General features: G+C 42.1%; 1 protein-coding gene across 4 annotated transcripts in view; it reads right to left on the minus strand.

Moving 5' to 3' along the window:
* The window catches only part of immp1l (inner mitochondrial membrane peptidase subunit 1), a 177,956-nt gene that overhangs the window by 1,792 nt on the left and 153,036 nt on the right, over nucleotides 1–23,128 (minus strand). For all 4 annotated transcript variants that reach the window (XM_072592574.1, XM_072592575.1, XM_072592576.1 and 1 more), the window contains one exon: nucleotides 117–227. In XM_072592574.1, the coding sequence (XP_072448675.1) occupies nucleotides 117–227 (111 nt within the window). The remainder of the gene's footprint in view (nucleotides 1–116; nucleotides 228–23,128) is intronic.

The raw sequence follows: 23,128 nt of genomic DNA on the forward strand, positions 1-23,128 counted from the left end.
TCATTATGATCAGTGTATATTGAAAAATCCTACATAATTTTATTCAAAGAAGTAAATGTAGACCTTTTGGATATCATATCGTAAACTGTACATTTTGGACTGCTGCCATTGTTTACCTTAAAGCATGCTCGACCACGAATTAAGGCATAAGGAATAGGTCCGTAATTCCTGGAATCTGTGGAATTTTGTAGATTGTCACCTTCTAACCAAACATGACCTTTTGGTACCTAAAGAGAAATATTTCATAAAAATATAAATATTTCAAGGTGCCAAGTATAACTGAAAAGTACATGGAAATGAAATTATTTGTGCTTGCTTGCCCTAAGAATATTACAACACTGAAGGTCTTGTGACATGGCAAATAATGTTTCTGCAGTTCCGGGTTCAAGTGCCATTCTGCCTGACGATCCCAAAAATAGTGTTAATACATGGGTAAAGATTAGATTAGATTAGATTACTTACAGTGTGGAAACAGGCCCTTCAGCCCAACAAGTCCACACCGCCCCACCGAAGCGCAACCCACCCATACCCCTACCCCTACCCCTACATTTACCCCTTACCTAACACTACAGGCAATTTAGCATAGCCAATTCACCTGACCTGCACATCTTTGGACTGTGGGAGGAAACCGGAGCACCCGGAGGAAACCCACGCAGACATGGGGAGAACGTGCAAACTCCACACAGTCAGTCACCTGAGGCGGGAATTGAACCCGGGTCTCTGGCGCTGTGAGGCAGCAGTGCTAACCACTGTGCCACCGTGCCGCCCATGTTTATTAGCAACCTGCAAATCCTTCCAACGTACTTATGGCATGTGCTTAGAGCAGGTGGGATTCCTCGGTATGGAGTGGCTGTCCTCTAGCTATATGGTCTTGTTTCAGGACAGTAACCTGTTCCAGGAAAAATAAGCTCCAGAAAACTGATGTAAATGTGTTTTAATCTGCCTCATATGTCTGTAGTTGTGGCAAGTCTTAATTCTATGATAACACTGTATGTATTCATAGCCTTGACTGTGGCATTTTCAAATTAGCTGCATAGATTGGGTGGTGCCTTCAGCATCAGCAGCAGGCTAGGTCCCAACTTGCAACTGTTAGACTGTAAAATAATGACCTTGGATGCTGATAAACAAAAGGACTGTACCTGATGAATCTACTGCTGAACATGTCAAGGAGGTGACCTTTAAGGCCATTTAATTCTTGTGGAGCTTCTGCCCTTTTTTAAATGAGCATATAACCTTTTATGCTTCTAGTGGGGAAGGTGTTTCATTTACAGGCCATTCAGTTACCAGGCCTTGTCAGACTAACTGTTATTAGCAGTTGTTATTCTTCCACATCCAAGAAGAATTTAAGATAGAAGTCTCTTGTTCAAAAATTGCTGAAATTTCCTAAAATGACCAAGGAACAACTTCACAAGGACAAGATCATGCTTGCGTATTAATTGCGATTCAATTTACACATACTTATCATAATCATGTAATATCTTTTATTTTTAAGATATGCAGTATATTCTAGTTTCTCTGGCCAAGGAAGGAAAGGCAACTCATACCATTACGGCAAGTATAGTTCAGATAGTTGATACAGCTAGAAAATTGTCATTTAATATTTGAGTAGAAATCATGTTCTGTCATTAAACCTCATTCCTTATTTTAAGTTCCAATCATCTGAACTACCTTGTTTATAGTACAGCCTTGTATCTCTCATTGACAGTTGCAATAGAATCTGTGCAGCCAACTGATAGAGGAAAGGAGTCATAGAGGAACTCTTTCCTATGCAGACTAACTTACTTTAGTACTTTGTATTTTGTTTGCAGTGGAGTGAATTACTGATGAATTTGTTGTCTCAAACTGCAACCATAATAGTCAACATTGATGTGTAGATTTCTCATTTGGAAATTGTTACTTTTGTACAAATATATTAAGAGCAAAATGCATTAAACAAGTTTAACCTGTGAACCCAGATATCACAGTCTTATTTGTGTTTTGTTTTCTTTGCTCACAGATTCCATTTGAATTTCATGAGCATCTGAACTTGGGATAATGTCTCAGGAGAAGATAATTCATAACAAAAACAGTTGTTAACACTGGAAATTTGAGATGTCTCCAAATTAATGGGAATATTGATTTAAATATTTATATCTGGCTCTCCAAGACGCAATGAAACAGGCTCAGTTCAGCTCACAAGGACATACCTTCAGATACTGTTAGGTTAAAGCTACACAATTTAGTCTGTTCAGAGTTTTGCAAAGTTGTACGGATTATATTTTTGTGCTCACTTTGGAAATGCTTATTATAAAAGTCCACATGGAAGCTAATTTACGTGAAATAGCAAACTGGTTTAAAAATCAAAATTAATTCTAAACTAATGACGAGAGACATCAATTTTTTGGAAGACAGGGTTACATCTTAAGCCAACACTGGGAAGCTGAAGATTAAAATCCAGCTAACAGGCTGAGAATGCTTTACATAATGTGAATCAAACACATTTTCAGGCAAAATTTAAAATTTTTTAATGGTGGGTATAAAATTCACAATAGGGCCAAATTGAACAGATAAGGATTGGAATGGATTGTACACAGTAGTAACCCTGAAATAAGCAGGCCTTGGGTGATTCAATGTGTTGGTGTTTTGACAGGCTGCTTGTCTAAGCTGTTTGATCAGCGGTCTTAGTTACAGACAGTCCCATTTTCACCTGGGGTGCCTGGGAAAGATACTGAGCAAAAGCCAATAAGTCAACTCACAACAATTTTGCTCATCATCTGGTTCAAAGTGTGGTGACAGCAAACTTAATGTGTCTCAGCAATCAAGGAGTTGTTTGGTTAAAGACAAGCCCATGAGAAGGAGGAAGAAAAATGTTAAAGAAAAGTCATGTAAATAGAGTCAGAATTAATCAGTTTAGAACAGGAACCTGTGAAATAAAGACAGGATGGGTGCAATTGAGTAATGTTTAACTACGTTTTCTAAAATAGTGTTCATGATTATTCATTTTCCACAAGTATTATTCTTAATTGTTTTGCTGCTACTGTACTGAAGCTGTTAACCTAGGTCATAAAAATGCCTTACAAGCCAAGCTACTATTATTGGAAACCATTATCTCCAGGTTCACTTTTAAGGTGCCCAAAACAGAAAATATGTGAAATGTAAGTTCAAGGTGATGTTTTTCCAGCACGAATCTTCAGCAAGAGCTCAGTTTTAAGCTTTTTCTGCAAAGAACAAGATGTAACCTTACACTCCTACTTTATGTAGCCTTTATGAAGTTAGTAATAATAGGGGCATGATAGTGGGGAATTTCCTCCTACATTAATTGGGTGCAGTTATTCCATGAAAGATTTAATGGAAAGAAATTCTTAAAATACATCCAGGACAGCTTTTGAAGCCAACACCTAGAAAACCCAATAAAGAGAAGGGGCGGTTCTGTATATAAATTGAAGATTTGTCAGCTTTTGATTTGCTTAAGGGAAGTACATCCTTGTTTAAATACGGAAACCAAAACTACCCACAGTATTTCAGTGGAGTCTTTCAAAACATTACAATTGAATTTCTTTTTAATATTATTACACCCAAATCCCTTTGGAATACCAGTTGCCTTCTTAATTGTTCACTGTAGCTGCATACAAACTTTTGTGTTCCTTGTTATAAGTACCTCAAATCCCTTTGAATATCAACATTTACAAGTTTCATCCCTTTTAAAAATATTATGTATCTCTATTCTTACATCCAAAATAAATAGTGACACACCTCTCCACATCTTACTCCATCCTTGATGGTCATGCACTTAACATGTCTATACTTCTTTACAGCCTCTCTGTGTCCTCCTCATATCTTGCAATCTGCCTAGGTTTGTATCATCAGCAAACATAGATATATAACTGTCATTTTATAAAAGACAAAAATTTGAAAAAGATGAGACCCCCAGAATGGATCCCTGTGTCACTCCACCAATCCCTGCCTGCCATGTTGAAAATGCAATATTTTACCCTACCTTTTGCTTCCTGTCCATTGGGGCAATCCTCTATCAATGCTGCAATATTACCCTCAGTTCAAAGAGCTTTTATTTTATGTATTAATCTTTGAGTAGCATATTATCAATGCCTGTTGGAACTTCAAGTATACTACAGTTTAAACTTATACATTCATGGGATGTGGTTGTTGCTGTCTGGACCAATATTTATTGCCCATCCCCAGTTGTCCTTGAAAGTAGGGCCAAAAGACATGATAGCAGAGTGAGGAATTCATCCTATTGAATCTACTGCATCATTCAATTAGTTCATGGTTGATCTGATATTCCACAATTCCACTTTCCTGCCTTTTTCCTACAACTCTTGATTAAACGTTTGTGGATGTTGTGCCAATTGTAATTTAAGGTGTTTCGTATGTGTATATTTTAATATCATTAATATTCTGGATTTTTTTTTAAAGCTCGGGGGTAACAACCTATCTTTGAAGAGAAAACTTTCAGTTTTAGTTTTGGTTAGGGGATGTTTTGAAAAATTCTTAACTGAAGCTGATATGGATGTATAAAGCAGTTGCTCCTGCAAAACTGAGAAGTTGTTGAGATTTGTTAAACAATAGATAATCCCTGATCAAGGAGTTTCATAATAGTTTCAGACCAGAAGTGTTTGAGTGAAATCCAAAAGACTAACTTGAAGCTGAGAGAGTTTAGGCTCGGGGTATGAAGTCTCCAGGAACAAGCTATCAGATTCTGCAGATTGGGAGTTAAGTTACAATTACATGAAGCCTATAGAGGTGATAAGAAAAAGAAATTCTCTCTGCTGTGTGTACTATAAAGGGGTGCTTTTGGGTCGTGTAAAGGAATGTTTTTGGGATTCATAAGATTGTATTTTTATCATGGGTTTTAAAGTCTTTAAAGGTCTATTGTTTGCAAAATTGAGTTTTCATTTTTATTTTAATTTCTTTTGCATAATAAACTTCTGTTTTATTGTTACAATCAAATCTGCAATTTTAGTGATTATGTTTCATTGAGAGACTATCTCGTTAAAACCAAAAATAAAAATAAAAATACGATCTGCCAAGCAAGATTTCAGTCTGCGCTCTGCCTTTTCCAGGAATAACATCAACTGGGATGGTAACACAAACAAGGATTAGATTACTTAGCGTGGAAACAGGCCCTTAGGCCCAACAAGTCCACACCAACCCTCTGAAGAGAAACCCACCCAGACCCATTCCCCTACATTTATCCCTCCACCTAACACTACGGGCAATTTAGCGTGGCCAATTCACCTAACCTGCACATTTTTGGACTGAGAGGAAACTGGAGCACCCAGAGGGAACCCACCCAGACATGGGGAGAATGTGCAAACTCCACACAGTTGCCTGAGGCGGGAATTGAACCCGGGTTTCTGGCGCTGTGAGGCAGCAGTGCTAAACATTGTGCCACCATGCCCCCAAGCTTCTTGAGTGTTGTTGAACTGCACTCATTCAGGCAACTGAGGAATATTCCATAACACTTCTGAGTTGTGACATGTAGATGGTGGAAAGGCTTTTAGATGTTGGCAGGGCAGCTTGCTGCAGAATTCCTAACCTGGGACTTGCTTGTGCAAACACAGTATTTACATGGCTATTCCAGTTCAGTTTCTGTCAACAGTAATGCATAGGGATGATGATAGTGGGATTTCAGCAATGACAATGTCTTACCTAGTTGATTTTAACCCGACTGCAAATCCTCTTGCAAGGATGCCTGCCTTGAAGAAGTTTTCCTCCTCTCTCCATAAGAATTTCAGGGAGTCCCTCTCCCACTGCAACTCCCAAGTCATTTCCTCTGCTCTGAAGCTCTTCAACCATGTCCTGAAACAAGTTCGCTACCACAGCCACATTTGCTTCCTCAGTGCCTGCCTCCGTAACCAACTCATCCCACACGGACTCCGGACCACCTTTAAACCAGCAAAGTTTGGAACCGAACAGGGCAAACAGTACAGACTACAGATTCAAAAACACCAGCAACGGTTCTCCTTCAAGATCCTCCACTCCACGCTCGCAGCAATGTGCTGGCACCTAACCTCTCTGCAGTCAGCCCTGCCTCAGCTGAGGGCCATATTCTCTCAAAATTGCAAAGGACCACTCTGTACTACATCCTCAGGAGAATTCATACTCTCAACAAACGGTATTTTAACTCCATCTCAAACATCAAAAACTGTAAGTACAACAAACTTTTATCTACCAACCTTCATAACCAGCGCTCCCCAAACATTCCAGTAGATTAGCCCGGCCTCTGGAACTGCTCGGACGCCATTAGCCATGCGGCTCGTGCAGCCACCAACCCGACGCTGATTGATGTCACTTCCACCCCTGTCATGGCCACTTCCACCCCTCACAATTTCTCATGCACTACACGTGACATCACTTCCGCCCCTCACATCATCGCTGATGTCACACACTCAGTGACTTCCGCCCCCCCATTGCCATGTTTGCCACCACTTCCGCCCCCACCAATGCCACTCACCCGCATTCTGCTGACACGCCCCCCTCAGATCCCACTGTCACCATCCCTGCCTCCCAGAACCCTGAGGGGAACACCACCACTGCTCATGACTCCACCCCCATTCCCCCCCACCACCACACCCACTTCAGTTACCAGCTCCGCCACATTCCCAGCTCTACACCCACACCAGATCCCAGCTCCCAGCCCTGCCGAGTTTTCACCATTCCCCCTGATCTCCCCCTCACTGAGGACAAACGATCAGTCCTCAGCAAAGGACTCACCTTCATCCCCCTCCGTCCAAGCATCAATGAAATTAACACATGCTGTGACGTCGAACACTTCTTCCGCCGCCTCTGAGCTTACGTTCACAATCGGGACTCCTGCCCACTTTCCAAGGATGCCTTCACCCACCTCCAACACACTGCATCCACTTGGACACCCCGTGCTGGCCTATTACCCGCCCTCGACCTCTTCATTTCCAACTGCTGCCAGGACATTAACCGCCTCAACCTGTTGACCCCCCTCCCCACTCCAACCTCTCACCCTCACAACGTGCAGCCCTCCAATTCCTCTGCTCCAATCGCGACCTCACCATCAAGCCAGCAGATAAAGGGGGCACAGTGGTAGTCTGGCACACTGACCTCTACACCACTGAAGCCAAATGCCAACTTGACAGCACCTCCTTCTATTGCCCCCTCAACCATGACCCCACCCCCCATCACCAAACCATCATCTCCCAGACCATACAGAACCTCATCACCTCAGGAGATCTCCCAACCACAGCTTCGAACCCCATAGTCCGGGAACCCCGCACTGCCCGGTTCTACCTCCTTCCCAAGATCCACAAGCCTGACCACCCTGGCCGACCCATTGTCTCAGCATGCTCCTGCCCCACTGAACTCATTTCTACCTACCTCAACACTGTTCTATCCCCCTTAGTCCAGGAACTCCCCACATACGTTCGAGACACTGCCCATACCCCCCACCTCCTCCAAGACTTCCGTTTCCCCGGACCCCAACACCTCATCTTCACCATGGCTATCCAATCCCTCTACACCTCCATCCGCCATGACCAGGTCCTCCAAGCCCTCCATTGTTTCCTCTCCAGACGTCCCCAACAGTACCCTTCCACCAACAATCTCATTCGTCTGGCCGAACTAGTCCTCACCCATAACAATTTCTCCTTCGAATCCTCCCACTTCCTCCAGACCAAAGGGGTAGCCATGGGCACACGTATGGGCCCCAGCTATGCCTGTCTCTTTGTTGGACACATAGAACAGTCCATCTTCCGTAATTACACTGGCATCACTTCCCATCTCTTCCTCCGCTACATTGATGACTGCATTGGTGCCACCTCATCCTCCTGCGAGGAGGTTGAGCAATTCATCAACTTCACCAACACACTCCACCCTGACCTTAAATTTACTTGGACCATCTCTGACACCTCCCTCCCCTTCCTGGACCTCTCCATTAATGATGACTAACTTGACACTGACATTTTTTACAAACCCACCGACTCCCACAGCTACCTGGATTACACCTCTTCCCACCCTACCTCTTGCAAAAATGCCACCCCATATTCCCAATTCCTCCGCCTCCGCCGTATCTGCTCCCAGGAGGACCAGTTCCACCACAGGACGCAGCAGATGGCCTCCTTCTTTACAGACCGTAATTTCCCTTTCCACGTGGTTAAAGATGCCCTCCAATGCATCTCATCCACATTCTGCACCTCCGCCCTCAGACCCCACCCCACCAACTGTAACAAGGACAGAATGCCCCTGGTGCTCACCTTCCACCCTACAAACCTTCGCATAAACCAAATCATGCACTGACATTTCTGCCACCTCCAAATGGACCCCACCACCAAGGATGTATTTCCCTCCCCACCCCTTTCCGCCTTCTGCAAAGACGGTTCCCTCCATGACTACCTGATCAGGTCCACACCCCCCTACAACCCACCCTCCCATCCTGGCACCTTCCCCTGCCATCGCAGGAATTGCAAAACCTGCGCCCACACCTCCTCCCTCACCTCCATCCAAGGCCCTGAAGGAGCCTTCCACATCCTTCAAAGTTTTACCTGCACATCCACCAAAATCATTTATTGTATCCATTGCTCCCGATGCGGTCTCCTCTACATTGGGGAGACTGGACGCCTCCTAGCAGAGTGCTTCCGGGAACATCTCTGGGACACCCACACCAATCAACCACACCACCCTATGTCCCAACATTTCAACTCCCCCTCCCACTCTGCCGAGGACACGGAGGTCCTGGCCCTCCTTCACCGCTGCTCCCTCACCACCAGACGCCTGGAGGAAGAACGCCTCATCTTCCACCTCGGAACACTTCAACCCCAGGGCATCAATGTGGACTTCAACAGTTTCCTCATTTCCCCTTCCTCCACCTCACCCCAGTTCCAAACTTCCAGCTCAGCACTGTCCCCATGACTTGTCCTACCTGCCTATCTTCTTTTCCAACTATCCACTCCACCCTCCCCCCGCCCCTGATCTATCACCTTAATCCCCTCCTCCACTCACCTATTATACACTATGCTACTTTCTCCCTACCTCCACCCTCCTCTCGCTTAACTCTCCACCCTTCAGGCACTCTGCCTGTATTCCTGATGAAGGGCTTTTGCCTGAAACATCGATTTTACTGCTCCTCGGATGCTGCCTGAACTGCTGTGCTCTTCCAGCACCACTCTAATCTAGACTCTGGTTTCCAGCATCTGCAGTCATTGTTTTTACCATAGAGATGTACAGCATGGAAACAGACACTTTGGTCCAGCTCATCCATGCTGACCAGCTATCCCAACCCAATCTAGTCCCACCTGCCAGCAAACCCTCCAAACCCTTCCTATTCATATACCCATCCAGATGCCTTTTAAATGTTGCAATTGTACCAGCCTCCACCACATCCTCTGGCAGCTCATTCCATACATGTACCACCCTCTGAGCGAAAAAGTTGTCCCTTCAGTCTCTTTTATATCTTTCCCCTCTCACCCTAAACCTATGCCCTCTAGTTCTGGACTCCCCGACCCCAGGGAAAAGACTTTGTCTATTTATCCTATCCATGCCCCTCCAAGATTTTATAAATCTCTATAAGGTCACCCCTCGGCCTCCAACGGTCCAGGGAAAACAGCCCTAGCCTATTCAACCTCTCCCTATAGTTCAAATTCTCCAACCTTGGCAACATCCTTGTAAATCTTTTCTGAACCCTTTCAAGTTTCACAACATCTTTCCAATAGGAAGGAGACCAGAATTGCACGTAATATTCCAATAGTTGCCGAACCAATGTCCTGTACAGCCGTAACAAGACCTCCCAACTCCTGTACTCAATACTCTGACCAATAAAGGAAAGCATACCAAATGCCACCTTCACTATCCTATCTACCTGCAACTCTACTTTCAAGGAGTTATGAACCTGCGCTCCCTGGTCTCTTTGTTCAGCAACACACCATTAACAGTATAAGTCCTGCTAAGATTTGCTTTCCCAAAATGCAGCACCTCGCATTTATCTAAATTAAATCCCATCAGCCACTTCTCAGCCCATTAGCCCATTTGATCAAGATCCCGTTGTAATCTGAGGTAACCTTCTTCATTGTCTACTACACCTCTAATTTTGGTGGCATCAGCAAACTTACTAACTATACCTCTTATGCTCACGTCCAAATCATTTATATAAATTATCATTGTGTGTCAAGGAGTGATGGTTAGATCCTGTCTTGCTGGAATTGGACATTGCTTGGCACTTGTGTGATGTGAATGTTACTTGCCACCTGTCAGCCCATATCCTGATATTGTTCAGGTCTTGTTACATTTAGACATAGACAACATCAGTATCTAAGGAATCACAAATGGTATTGAACATTGTGGAATCATCAACCTCACTTCTAGCCCAATGACAAAGGGAAGGTCATTGCTAAAACAGTTAAAAATAGTTGTGCCTAGGACACTATCTTGAGGAACTCCTGCAAATAAACTGCAAAGGTACTGAAGCTGAGTTGTATGACTTCCAACAACCACAATGATCTTCCTTTGTAATAGGTATGGCTCCAACCAGTGGAATGCTTTTCCCCCAGATTCCCATTGACTCTAGTTTAGCCAGGACTCCTATCAAGGTCAACCACTCTCACCTCACCACTGGAGTTCAGTTCTTTTGTCTAAGTCTGATCAAGGTTGTAATGAGATCAGGGTTTGTGGCCCTGGCAGAACCCAAACTGAGCATCACTGAGCAGGTTAAAGTTAACCAAGTGTTTTTGATACCATTGTTGATTACCCCTTCCATCAGTTTTCTGATGATCGAGAGCAGACTTCCAAAGTGGTAATTGGATTTTACTTTGTGGTTTGGTATATCTGAGTGACTTGCTAGGATATTCTGGAGTGCAGTTAAGAGTCAATTATATTGAGCTGTGGAGTCACATGTCAGCCAGGCAAGTAAGGATAGCAGACTTCCCTTGAAAGTAGGTTAGTAAACTGAGTACTCATAATTAAACTTTGATCATAAGTTCTTAAAAAATTCAAATTCTTCCATGGTGGAATTCAAACCAGGGGCCCCAAAACAGTACCTGGCTCTTTGGATTATTAGTTCAGTGGAAATAACACTACAACATTGCCAGATTTTAATCCCTTTAATTTTAATAATTGTTCTCTGCTAATGTTAATTACTCCCTCAAAATCTTTGGCCCCATATAAGCCTTTATTTCTGGTATATAACTTGGGTTCTTGCTATGGAGTAGTAATATTCCTCCTTCTGGACCAGGCGCCCAATTTCAAGTCTTATCTTTTCCAGAGTTATGTCATAACATGTTTGAATGCATTGACTAACCTGTGTCTTCTATCATGACAAAAACATAACATATTTGTTCAATATATTCACCATTTCCTCATTCCAAATAATTACTCATGTTTATATGAGAGCAATGATCACTTTAGCTACTCTCACAGAATCCCTACTGTGTGCAGAGAGAGGCTATTTGGCCCATCGATTCTGCACCAACCCTCCAAAGAGCTGTGTAAATCTCTAAAGTTGTGATCAGTTTTTGTTGGTTTTATTAGATTGTCAAATATGCAGCAGAGAACAAGACATCCTTACTTCCTGTCAAACTCGAGATTAAACTGACTGCAGAATCCACTGCACAGTAAAATTGACACTGGGACTATTAAGCCCATGTGCACGCTCACCTCACCAGCTATGAATTACCTTCTGGTATTAATGGGTCAACAATAAGTTGAATCTTTGATATGTTGTCTTTGAGTAGCAGGGAACTAGTACAATAACTTATAGTAAAGGCCCACATTAAATATTCATAGAACTAGATTTAAGCAGTAGGCGAGCTGCAGCTTCTTTTTTGTACTTGAAATGAACACCAACAGTAGGAAACTGAGCATGTCCAAAAACTAACAGTGCAGGGAATGATTTGCATGATGATCTATCACTTCTCTTCCCTCACTATTCTACCTACATCCAAGAGGTTTTTCCATCACTACACAGAGACATAGAATATCCTTAGAATATCCCTCATTGGCCACTTGTCATTCATTTCCTGTGAAACTATGATCATGTGATGGACCCTCCATAAGGAAACTTAATGAGCTTTGTCTGTTTTACTGGCAGATGCAGAACACCAAGTACTAATGGAGAAGTTAAGTTATGAAGACAATGTTGTCACTTGCAGATGAATTTTGTGAGGCAGAATTTTAAGTGCCAATGCTAGTCAAAAAAGCAAATATCAAGCTATTAAGTAACTGGAAAGTGAGGTTAGAGGGATTCCTTTATCATCAAAGCAGCACTTGACTGCAATCAGCATCAAGGAATCTTAGCAAAACTGGATCAAAGGGAATCAGTGGAGAACTCTCCAGTGGTTGGAGTAACATCCAGAAAAAAGGAAGACAGTTATGATTCAATTGAGGCATTCAAAAGGATAATTATGTTGATAAAAATAACATTCAAGCACATGGGAAAAAGCAGGAGATTGGCGAAAAAATGTTGGGCCTAATGGTCTCTTTCAGTGCCATGAAACATATGTGATTCCTCTGTGACGCTGGTTGTTGGAAGTGAATGATCTCAGTCCAATGACATTGCTTCAGGAGTGTGTATCAGTGTAGCATCCTAGACCCAAACATTTTCAGCTGCATCATTAATTAATTTTCTCTCCATCATAAGTTCAGAAGTGGGAATGTTTACTAATAATTGATTGCACAATGTTCAGCAACATTTAAGACTCCACAGATACTGAAGTAGCTCATGTTCATAAGCAGGGGAAAGTGTGGAGATTAGAGTCAAGATTGGAGAGGTGCTGGAAATGCACAGCAGGTCAGGCAGCATCCGAGGAACAGGAAACGCAACGTTTTGCAGGATCGGGCAGAATCAAAACGTCGATATTCCTGCTTCTCGGATGCTGCCTGACCTGCTGTGTACTTCCAGCACCACTTTAATCTTGACCCATGTTGATAAGCAGCAAGGCTTGAACAACATCCAGACATTGGCTGGTAAATCATAAGTAATATTCATGCTACACAGTGCCACACAATGACCATCTCATTCAGAAAAATCTTAACCATAGTTGCTTGACATTCAATGGCATTAACATTATTGAATTGTCTACTAAACAACATTCTTGACATCATCATTGACCCAGAAGCTGAACTGGACCAGCCATATTGTAACATGAGGTCAGAGGCTGGGAATTTATGGTGAGTATGTGATGTAAAATGTGTGAATAATGTATGTTTTTAATATCATGACTTTGGAGTTTGGATTTTGAACGAGTGGCATTAAGTTTTTCCTCTGTGTCTATGAAGGCAGTTAATGATTAATTTGTAAGGCCTTGGTTTGTTTAAAAAACATAGTGTTAGCGATTGTTCTTGGAGGCTAACACGAAATTGTGAACACAGCGTTTTTAGGGGTGAATAAAGTAAATACTGTAGTCCATTAGACTTCAGATAATATATGCAGTGAGGGTTTTTTTGGCTTAAGGGAAACAGCCACAGCTTGAAGAAGTCAGCTTATGGTTCAGTTTTGCAGAAGTCCGAGTTGAGCTGGATGTGAACAATTTTGCCTGAAGAAACTAGATAGTTTAGGGCTGTTAAGAAATAGGTTATTATTGTGAAAGGAGTTTATCTTTAATGTTCCAGATAGAAATGTTTCATTAATACCCTGAAGAGGTTATTTAAGGCTGAGAAAGTCTAAATTCTGTTGTGTGAATACTCAACAAATAGACCATCAGATTCTCAAGTCTAAATTAGTTTAGTTAAGTTGAGCCCTATAGATGTGATAAGAAAGGAACTCTCTCTGGTGTCAATACTGTAAAGGGGTGCTGTTGGAATTAATGGTGTTGTACTTTACTGTGTTTCACAATCTTTAAACCTTTGTTATATGTAAATAGTTTGTTCTTTTTCTTCATTTCTTTTTTCTAATAAGCTTTTGTATTAAAAGTAAAAGACCATCTTATTTAAAAAAAAGTAACAAAATATGATCTGTCAAGCTAGATTTTCATTCTGGATCTGACTTGTCCATTAATAACATCAGCTGGGATCCAAACAAGTGAGTTACCTATTCACAGCAGTATAACAGAATACTTTCTGCCTGCCTGGATAATTGCATCCCTAACGGCACTGAAGGAGCTCAACACCATCCAGGATAAAGAAGCCTGCTAAAGAGGCATTCCTAAATTGACTCCCTCCAACTCTGATGAAGTGATCTGTACCAAAGGGAAGATAGACTGCAGAAATATGTCAAGGTTCCTTCAATAGCACCTTCCAAATTTGTGACTTCTGACAACTAGAAGGTCAAGGGCAGATGCATGGGAATACCACTACTTGCAGTTTCTCCACAAAGCAACATAACATCCTGACTTGGAACTGTGTCACCATTCCTTCACTGTCACTGGGTCAAAATCATGAAACTCCTTTCTTAACAGCACTGTAGGTGTACCAACATCGGCCCGTGCCGCCTCCTCTCCCCTGCCACCCCTATTTATTGCAGTAGTCTATCAAAGGAGCGCATCATCACTTTCTCAGGAGAAATCAGGGATAGGCAATGAATGCTGGTCGAGCAGAGATGCCACCATCCCATGCTTGACTAATGTCCTTCAGGGAAGAAAACTACTGCTCATATCCATTCTGGATAATTAGGAATTGGCAATAAATACTGGCCTGGCCAGTGACACCCATATCATGTGAATGAATAATAAAAAAAACTCCAAATTCATCTCAATAAGTGGAAAGTTAGTTTGGGTGTAATTTCACAATGAAAGCTTCCACAGAACGATGTTTGCAATAGTGCTGAAGAGGCAAGTGTGACCCATATTCTTTTTTAAACAAAGTAGGCGAGACTAAACTGATTGATGTGAATGCCTAATTACCATATTTGTTTTAGGATAAAAATTTCTCCAATAATTCACCTTTTGTCGATCTTCATTACCTTTGTTTACTCTGGCACTTTCCTCCGATTTGTTCAGGGAAGATACAGTTTTGTCTAGTATGTTGTCTCCCTGTCATGCTAATAGTATAGCAACAAAACAGTTAGATGAGAAAAGACTGTCTAACAGAAGTGCAACTGCAAAGTACTTGCACTTTAAAAATATGAGAGATGAACAAAGAGTAAATGCATTCCTAAACAAAGCATAGAACAATATCAACAAAAAAAACTTCTTGGAAAACATCTCCTCCAAATCCTCTCCATTGTTCTCTACTCAATGGGACTATTTTCTCATGGTTCCATTTTTATCTATCTAATCATAGGCTGAACATGACTTGTGATGCCTTCTATTACCTACAATGCTCACCTATGTCAAATCTGCGTCTGTCCTTGGAAACACCATCCAAAAGCAAAGACATTAATTTTCATATGTAGACTGATGCCACCAGTTCTACCTCAACAACACCATTCTCAATTCCTCTAATAGTGCTAAATGATCAGACTTCTTATTGGATATCCAGAACTGAATGAGCAGAAATTTATTCCAAATAAATACAGGGATGACTGAATCAACTATTTTTGGTTCTCTGCTCCGAAAATACCGATTCCATCAATGTCCCTGCTAAAAGTCAAAGATTAAACCAGAACATTTGCAACTTGAAGTGACATTTTTCCAAGTCTAGCTTCTGACATCATATTAGTGCGATTTCTAAGTCTGCCTTTTTCCATCTTCATGGACTACTTGACTTCACCCCTGTCTTAGCTATCTGCTGCTGAAACTCTCATCCATGTCTTTGCTATGTCTAAACTTGATTATTCTTAAGCATCCTTTGTGGGCCTCCAATATTCTATCTTTTGTAAATTCAAGATCTTCTAAGCGTCTACTTTCTATGCCTTAACTCACAGCAAGTCCTCTTCCCCATGCTTGATGACATTCACTGTCAAGCAATGCCTTCATATTAAAGTTCTTATTATTATGAAGTCCTTCCAAGATCTTGCCCTCACTATCTTCGTAGTCTCGCACAATGCTCCAAGATATGTGCATTCCTCTAATTCTAGCTTCTTATGTATTCACAGTCATAATTGCTGCAATACTGGTGGTCATGCCTTCAGTTGTCCAGGTCTCAAGCTGTATGATGCTTTGTCTTCAAATCTTCACCTCTCAACCTCACTCTTGTTTCTTTAACATACTAGAGTCATAGAGATGTACAGCATGGAAACAGACACTTCGGTCCAACCTGTCCATGCCGACCAGATATCCCAACTCAATCTAGTCCCACCTGCCAGCACCCGGCCCACTATCCCTCCAAACCCTTCCTATTCATATACCCATCCAAATGCCTCTTAAATGTTGCAATTGTACCAGCCTCCACCACATCCTCTGGCAGCTCATTCAATACACGTACCACCCTCTGCGTGAAAAAGTTGCCCCTTAGGTCTCTTTTATATCTTTTCCCTCTCACCCTAAACCTATGCCCTCTAGTTCTGGACTCCCCGACCCCAGGGAAAATACTTTATCTATTTATCCTATCCATGCCCCTCATAATTTTGTAAACCTCTATAAGGTCACCCCTCAGCCTCCGACGCTCCAGGGAAAACAGCCCCAGCCTGTTCAGCCTCCCCCTGTAGCTCAGACCCTCCAACCCTGGCAACATCCTTGTAAATCTTTTCTGAACCTTTCAGGTTTCACAACATCTTTCCGATAGGAAAGAGACCAGAATTGCATGCAATATTCCAACAGTGGCCTAACCAATGTCCTGTACAGCCGCAACATGACCTCCCAACTCCTGCACTCAATACTCTGACCAATAAAGGAAAGCATACCAAATGCCTTCTTCACCATCCTATCCACCTGCGACTCCACTTTCAAAGAACTATGAACCTGCACTCCAAGGTCTCTTTGTTTAGCAAAACTCCCTAGGATCTTACCATTAAGTGTATAAGTCCTGCTAAGATTTGCTTTCCCAAAATGCAGCACCTCGCATTTATCTGAATTAAACTCCATCTACCACTTCTCAGCCCATTGGCCCATCTGGTCTAGATCCTGTTGTAAGCTGAGGTAACCCTCTTCGCTGTCCTCTACACCTCCAATCTTGGTGTCATCTGCAAACTTACTAACTGTACATCTTATGCTCGCATCCAAATCATTTATGTAAATGACAAAATGTAGAGGGCCCAGCACCGATCCTTGTGGCACTCCCCTGGTCACAGGCCTCCAGTCTGAAAAACAACCCTCCACCACCACCTGCTGTCTTCTACCTTTGAGCCCGTTCTGTATCCAAATGGCTAGTTCTCCTTGTATTCCATGATATCTAACCTTGCTAATCAGTGTCCCATGGGGAACCTTGTCGAACGCCTTACTGAAGTCCATATAGATCACATCTATTGCTCTGCCCTCATCAATCCTCTTTGTTATTCCTTCAAAAAACTCAATCAAGTTTGTGAGACATGATTTCCCACGCACAAAGCGATGTTGACTATCCCGAATCAGTCCTTGCCTTTCCAAATACATGTACATCCTGTCCCTCAGGATTCCCTCCAATAACTTGCCCACCATTGAGGTTAGGCTCACCGGTCTATAGTTCCCTGGCTTGTCTTTACCACCCTTCTTAAACAGTGGCACCACGTTTGCCAACCTCCAGTCTTCCGGCACCTCCCTGTGACTATCGATGATACAAAAATCTCAGCAAGAGGCCCAGCAATCACTTCTCTAGCTTCCCAGAGAGTTCTCGGGTACACCTGATCAGGTCCTGGGGATTTATCCACCTTTAACCGTATCAAGACATCCAGCACATCCTCCTCTGTAATCTGGACATTTTGCAAGATGTCACCATCTATTTCGGTACACTCTATATCTTCCATATCCTTTTCCACAGTAAATACTGATGCAAAATATTCATTTAGTATCTCCCCCATTTTCTGTGGCTCCACACAAAGGCTGCCTTGCTGATCTTTGAGGGGCCCTATTCTCTCCCTAGTTACCCTTTTGTCCTTAATATATTTGTAAAAACCCTTTGGATTCTCCTTAATTCTATTTGCCAAAGCTATCTCATGTCCCCGTTTTGCCCTCCTGATTTCCCTCTTAAGTATACTCCTACTTTCTTTATACTCTTCAAAGGATTTACTCGCTCTATCCTGTCTGTACCTAACATATGCTTCCTTCTTTTTCTTAACCAAACTCTCAATTTCTTTCGTCATTCAGCATTCCCTATACCTACCAGCCTTCCCTTTCACCCTGACAGGAATATACTTTCTCTGGATTCTTGTTATCTCATTTCCCATTTTCCAGCCGTCCCTTTACCTGCGAACAACTGCCTCCAATCAGCTTTCAAAAGTTCTTGCCTAATACTGTCAAAATTAGAACTTCAACTTTTAGATCTGGTCTATCCTTTTCCATCACTATTTTAAAACAAATAGAATTATGGTCAGTGGCCCCAAAGTGCTCCCCCACTGACACCTCAGTCACCTACCCTGCCTTATTTCCTAAGAGTAGGTCAAGTTTTGCACCTTCTCTAGTAGGTACATCCACATACTGAATCAGAAAATTGTCTTGTACACACTTAACAGATTCCTCTCCATCTAAACCTTTAACACAATGGTAGTCGCAGTCGATGTTTGGAAAGTTAAAATCCCCTACCATAGCCACCCTATTATTCTTACAGATAGCTGAGATCTCCTTACAAGTTTGCTTCTCAATTTCCCTCTGACTATTGGGGGGTCTATAATACAATCCCAATAAGGTGATCATTCCTTTCTTATTTCTCAGTTCCACCCAAATAACTTCCCTGGATGTATTTCCAGGAATATCCTCCCTCAGCACAGGTGTAATGCTATCCCTTATCAAAAATGCCACTCCCCCTCCTCTCTTGCCTCCCTTTCTATCCTTCCTGTAGTATTTGTATCCTGGAACATTAAGCTGCCAGTCCTGTCCATCCCTGATCCATGTTTCTGTAATTGCTATGATATCCCAGTCCCATGTTCCTAACCATGCCCTAAGTTCATCTGCCTTCCCTGTTAGGCCTCTTGCATTGAAATAAGTGCAGTTTAATTTATAATTCCTACCTTGTCCCTGCCTGCCCTGACTGTTTGACTCACTTCTGTTCTCAGCTGTACCCGTCTCAGATCGATCTCTTTCCTTGCTATCTCCATGGGTCCCCCCTCCACCACCCCCCCCCACCTTACTAGTTTAAACCTTCCCAAGCAGTTCTAGCAAATTTCCCTGCCAGTATATTAGTCCCCTTCCAATTTAGGTGCAATCCATCCTTCTTGTACAGGTCACTTCTACCCCAAAAGAGATTCCAATGATCCAAAAATGTGAATCCTTCTCCCATACACCAGCTCCTCAGCCATGCATTCATCTGCTCTATCCTCCTATTCCTGCCTTCACTAGCTCGTACCATCAGAAGAATCCAGATATTACTACTCTCGAGGAGTTCCTTTTTAAATTCCTGCCTAACTCTCTGTAATCTCCCTTCAGAATTTCAACCTTTTCCCTTCCTGTGTCGTTTGTTCCAATGTGGACAATGCCCTCCTGCTGGCCCCTCTCCCCCGTGAGAACATTCTGCACCCTCTCTGAGACATCCTTGATCCTGACACCAGGGAAACAACATACCATTCTGCTTTTTCTCTGTTGGCCACAGAAATGTCTGTCGTACCTCGGACTACAGAATCCCCTAACACAATTGATCTCTTGGAAGCCGACGTACCCCTCGTTGCATTAGAGCCAATCTGAATACCAGAAAGTTGGCTGTCCGTGCTACGTTCCCCTGAGAATCCATCCCCCCCTACATTTTCCAAAACAGCATACCTGTTTGAAATGGGTATATCCACAAAAGACTCCTGCTCCAGTTGCTTACCTCTCTTACCCTTCCTGGAGTTAACCCATCTATGTGACTGTATCTGAGACTTTCCCCCCTTTCTATAACTGCCATCCATCACATACTGTAGCTGTTGCAAATTCCTCATCGCTTCTATCTGTCTCTCCAACTGATCCACTCGATCTGATAAGATTTGCATCCAACAGCATTTATGGCAGATATAACCCACAGTAACCCTTAAACTCTCTTTAAACTCCCACATCTGACAAGAAGTACATATCACTGCAAAGGCCATTTTTGCTCCTTCACGATCTACAGACCCAGAAAATAACACCGTCTTACTAAGACTGCACCTGATTGAGTGTGGCATCATGAGTTTTTGAGTAAAACTGGAGTCAACAAGAATTGAAGGATAACTCTCCACTAGTTAGAGTCATATCTTACATAAAAGAAAATGGTTATGGTTGTTGAAGATCAGTATTCTCAACACCAGGAAATCTTTGCAGGAGTCCCCCAAGGTAGTATCCAAAGTATAACCACCTTCGACTGTTTGATCAATGACCTCCCTTCCATTGTAAGGTAACAAAAGGGTATGCTGCTTAATGACTACACAATGTTCAGCACCACTCGTAATTCCTAAGGCATTGAAACAGTCCATGCCCAAATGCAGCAAGACCTGGACAATATCCAGGTTTGGGCTGACAAATGACAAGTAACATTTGTGCCATACAAGGACCAGACAATAACCATCACCAACAAGACAGAATCTAACCATTTTCCTTACAGCACTGAAACTGTAGCATCAACATCTTGGAGGTTAACGTTGATAAGTAAAGAATTGGACTAGCTATATAAGTACTATGGTTACGAGTGCAGGTCGGAGGCTAGCAAATCACCTTCTGATTCCCCAAAATCATCCAGCATCTATAAGGCACAAGTTAGGAATATGATGGAACACTCCCACTTGCCTGGACATGCTAACGTTGATAACGTCCAGGACAAAGCTTGACTGACACCACATCCACAAATATTCATTCTCTCCATCATCGATGCTCAGTAGTAGCAGTGTATACCACTGCACAAATTCACGAAGGTTTCTTAGAGAGCAGAACAAACACCTGAACACTACTATTTAGTCGGACAAGGGCATCAGACATATTGAAGTACTACTGCTTGCAAATTCTCCACCAGGCCACTCACCATCCTGACTTGGAAATATATCACTGTTCTTCAATGTTGCTGGATCAAAATCCTCAGACTTCCACCCGAACGGCATTGTAGATGTACCTACAGTGCATGGATTCCTGCAGTTCAAGCAGGCAGCTCTCAACGACTTTCTCAAGGGCAAATACGAGTGAGCAGTAAATACAGGCCGGGTCAGCAACACCCACTTTGCATCAATGAATAGAAAAATAAAAAATATACCTTTTTGACCAAGCTTTTGGTTATCTGACTTCATTAACTCCTTTGTGGAAATATTGATATCTTAATTTGTTTTCTTGTGAAGTCCAGGTATTCCCAGTTTACGAACGTTTGATTTCAAGCTCTCGTATTTACAAACAAGACCCTCAATGGGGTGTACTAATTTCCTCATACTTATGAATGGTTATTTTATATTGTCCTGTATTGTGTTCAACTTGCTAATGTGCTCAAGAACAGAATCCATTACAACCCGGAAGCTGCCTTTTTTACATTAAAGGCAATATGCAAATAAAGCTGTCAATTATTTTAGAGTTGATATAAATGGCTTGGATGAAGATCCATAGGTTTGGCTGAAAGCTTTCTGATAATACAAAGATAGGTAGGAAAGTAAGCTGTGAAAAGGACATAAGGAGGCTACAAAAGACAAGCATATAATTTAAATGATGACTGATTGCAGAGCTCTGAGATGCGAAGGGATCTCGGTGTCTTAGTTGATTAATTGAATAAGATCAGTAAGCAGATACATCAAGTAATTAGGAAAACTAATAGAATGTTATTGTTTATTGTGAGGGAATTTGAATGTAAATTAGAGTGGTTACGCATTAATTACCAGAGCTAGAGTATTGTGTTCAGGATTGGTCTCCTTTAACAAAAGAAAATGCATTTGAGGCAGTTCAGAGAAGTTTACCAGATTAATAAAAGAAATAGGTTGTTTGTTTTATGAGGGAAGGGTAAACAGGCTAAGCTTCTATCGTCTGAAGTTTTGAAAATGAAGAGGCAACCTGATTGAAACATATAAGATTCTGAGGGATCTTGGAAGGGTAGATGTGGAGAGAATGTTTTCACTTGAGGGAGAATCTAGACTAGGGCTCACTGTTTAAAATTAAGGGGTCACTAATTTAAGATAGAGATGAGAAGTTTTTTTCTTCAAGAGCATTGCGTGTCACTTCCTAGTGATGGAAGCAATGCTCAAATATTTTTATTCTATAGGTAGTTGGATTCTTGACAAACAAGGGATGAATGCTTATCAGCGGTAGTTAGGAATATGGAGTGAGATCAGCCATACCCTCACGAAATGACAGAACAGGTTTGAGGGCTCAGTTGGCTGTTCTTCAATTGTAAGTATGTAATGTTGTTGAAAATTGTAAGAAATGTCATTTAATTCTAAACTGAACTACAGTGTTGCCCTAATATTATCACTATTCATGGTGTTGACATGGAAGCATGTGAAGATATCTGCAGGCCAGATTTTATTGATAATTTATGCCTGTGAAAGTGGGAAGATTGATGCTCATTTTGCAGATAATGTGCACTAGGAGCTTTCTGGTGTATTGGGTACAAAGTATACCACATATGTTAACAAATTTGCAGTCTGAATAGAAACAAAATAATTAGACTATTTCTAATTAATACTCACACTACACCAAGTTATAGCCTAATAGGTTTATTTGGAAGAACAAGCTTTCAGGGTACTGCTCCTTCATCAGGTAGCTAGTGGGGCAGAATCATACGATGCAGGATTTATCATAAAAGATCAAAGTGCCATACAACTGATGCGAAGTATTGAACAAACCTAGATTGCTGTTAAGTCTTTAATAACTTAGAATGGGGATGCAAGTTTCGAGTGATTAATATGTAAATCCAAGAACTTCTTTCAAGTCACATTCCCAAGATAACTTAAGGTTTTATGTAAAAAAAGGTGACATCTCAGCTGAGACAATGCATTAAAGGTGCGAGGTTACAGTCTGTCTACATGCCAACCTTGAGTCAGACTGGTTTTATTTCCAAAGTAGGAATTTAGAAAATGCACAGGATTGACTGCCTACGACTTGTGTGCTTTTTGAACAAAATAGAATATATAGATAGATAGAGAGAGAGGGGGGGGGGGGGGGGGGAAGAGAGAGAGAGAGAGAGAGAGAGAGAGAGAAGCAGAGACAGACAGACAGACAGAGAAAGGGAGTGTGTGGGAAACCTGCAAGAGAATGTCGACATTACAAGTGGGGACATTGTCCACCATGTGCGTAGCAGGTATCATGTG

This window comes from Chiloscyllium punctatum, chromosome 22 (genome assembly GCF_047496795.1).
Source record: "Chiloscyllium punctatum isolate Juve2018m chromosome 22, sChiPun1.3, whole genome shotgun sequence".
NCBI lineage: Eukaryota > Metazoa > Chordata > Chondrichthyes > Orectolobiformes > Hemiscylliidae > Chiloscyllium > Chiloscyllium punctatum.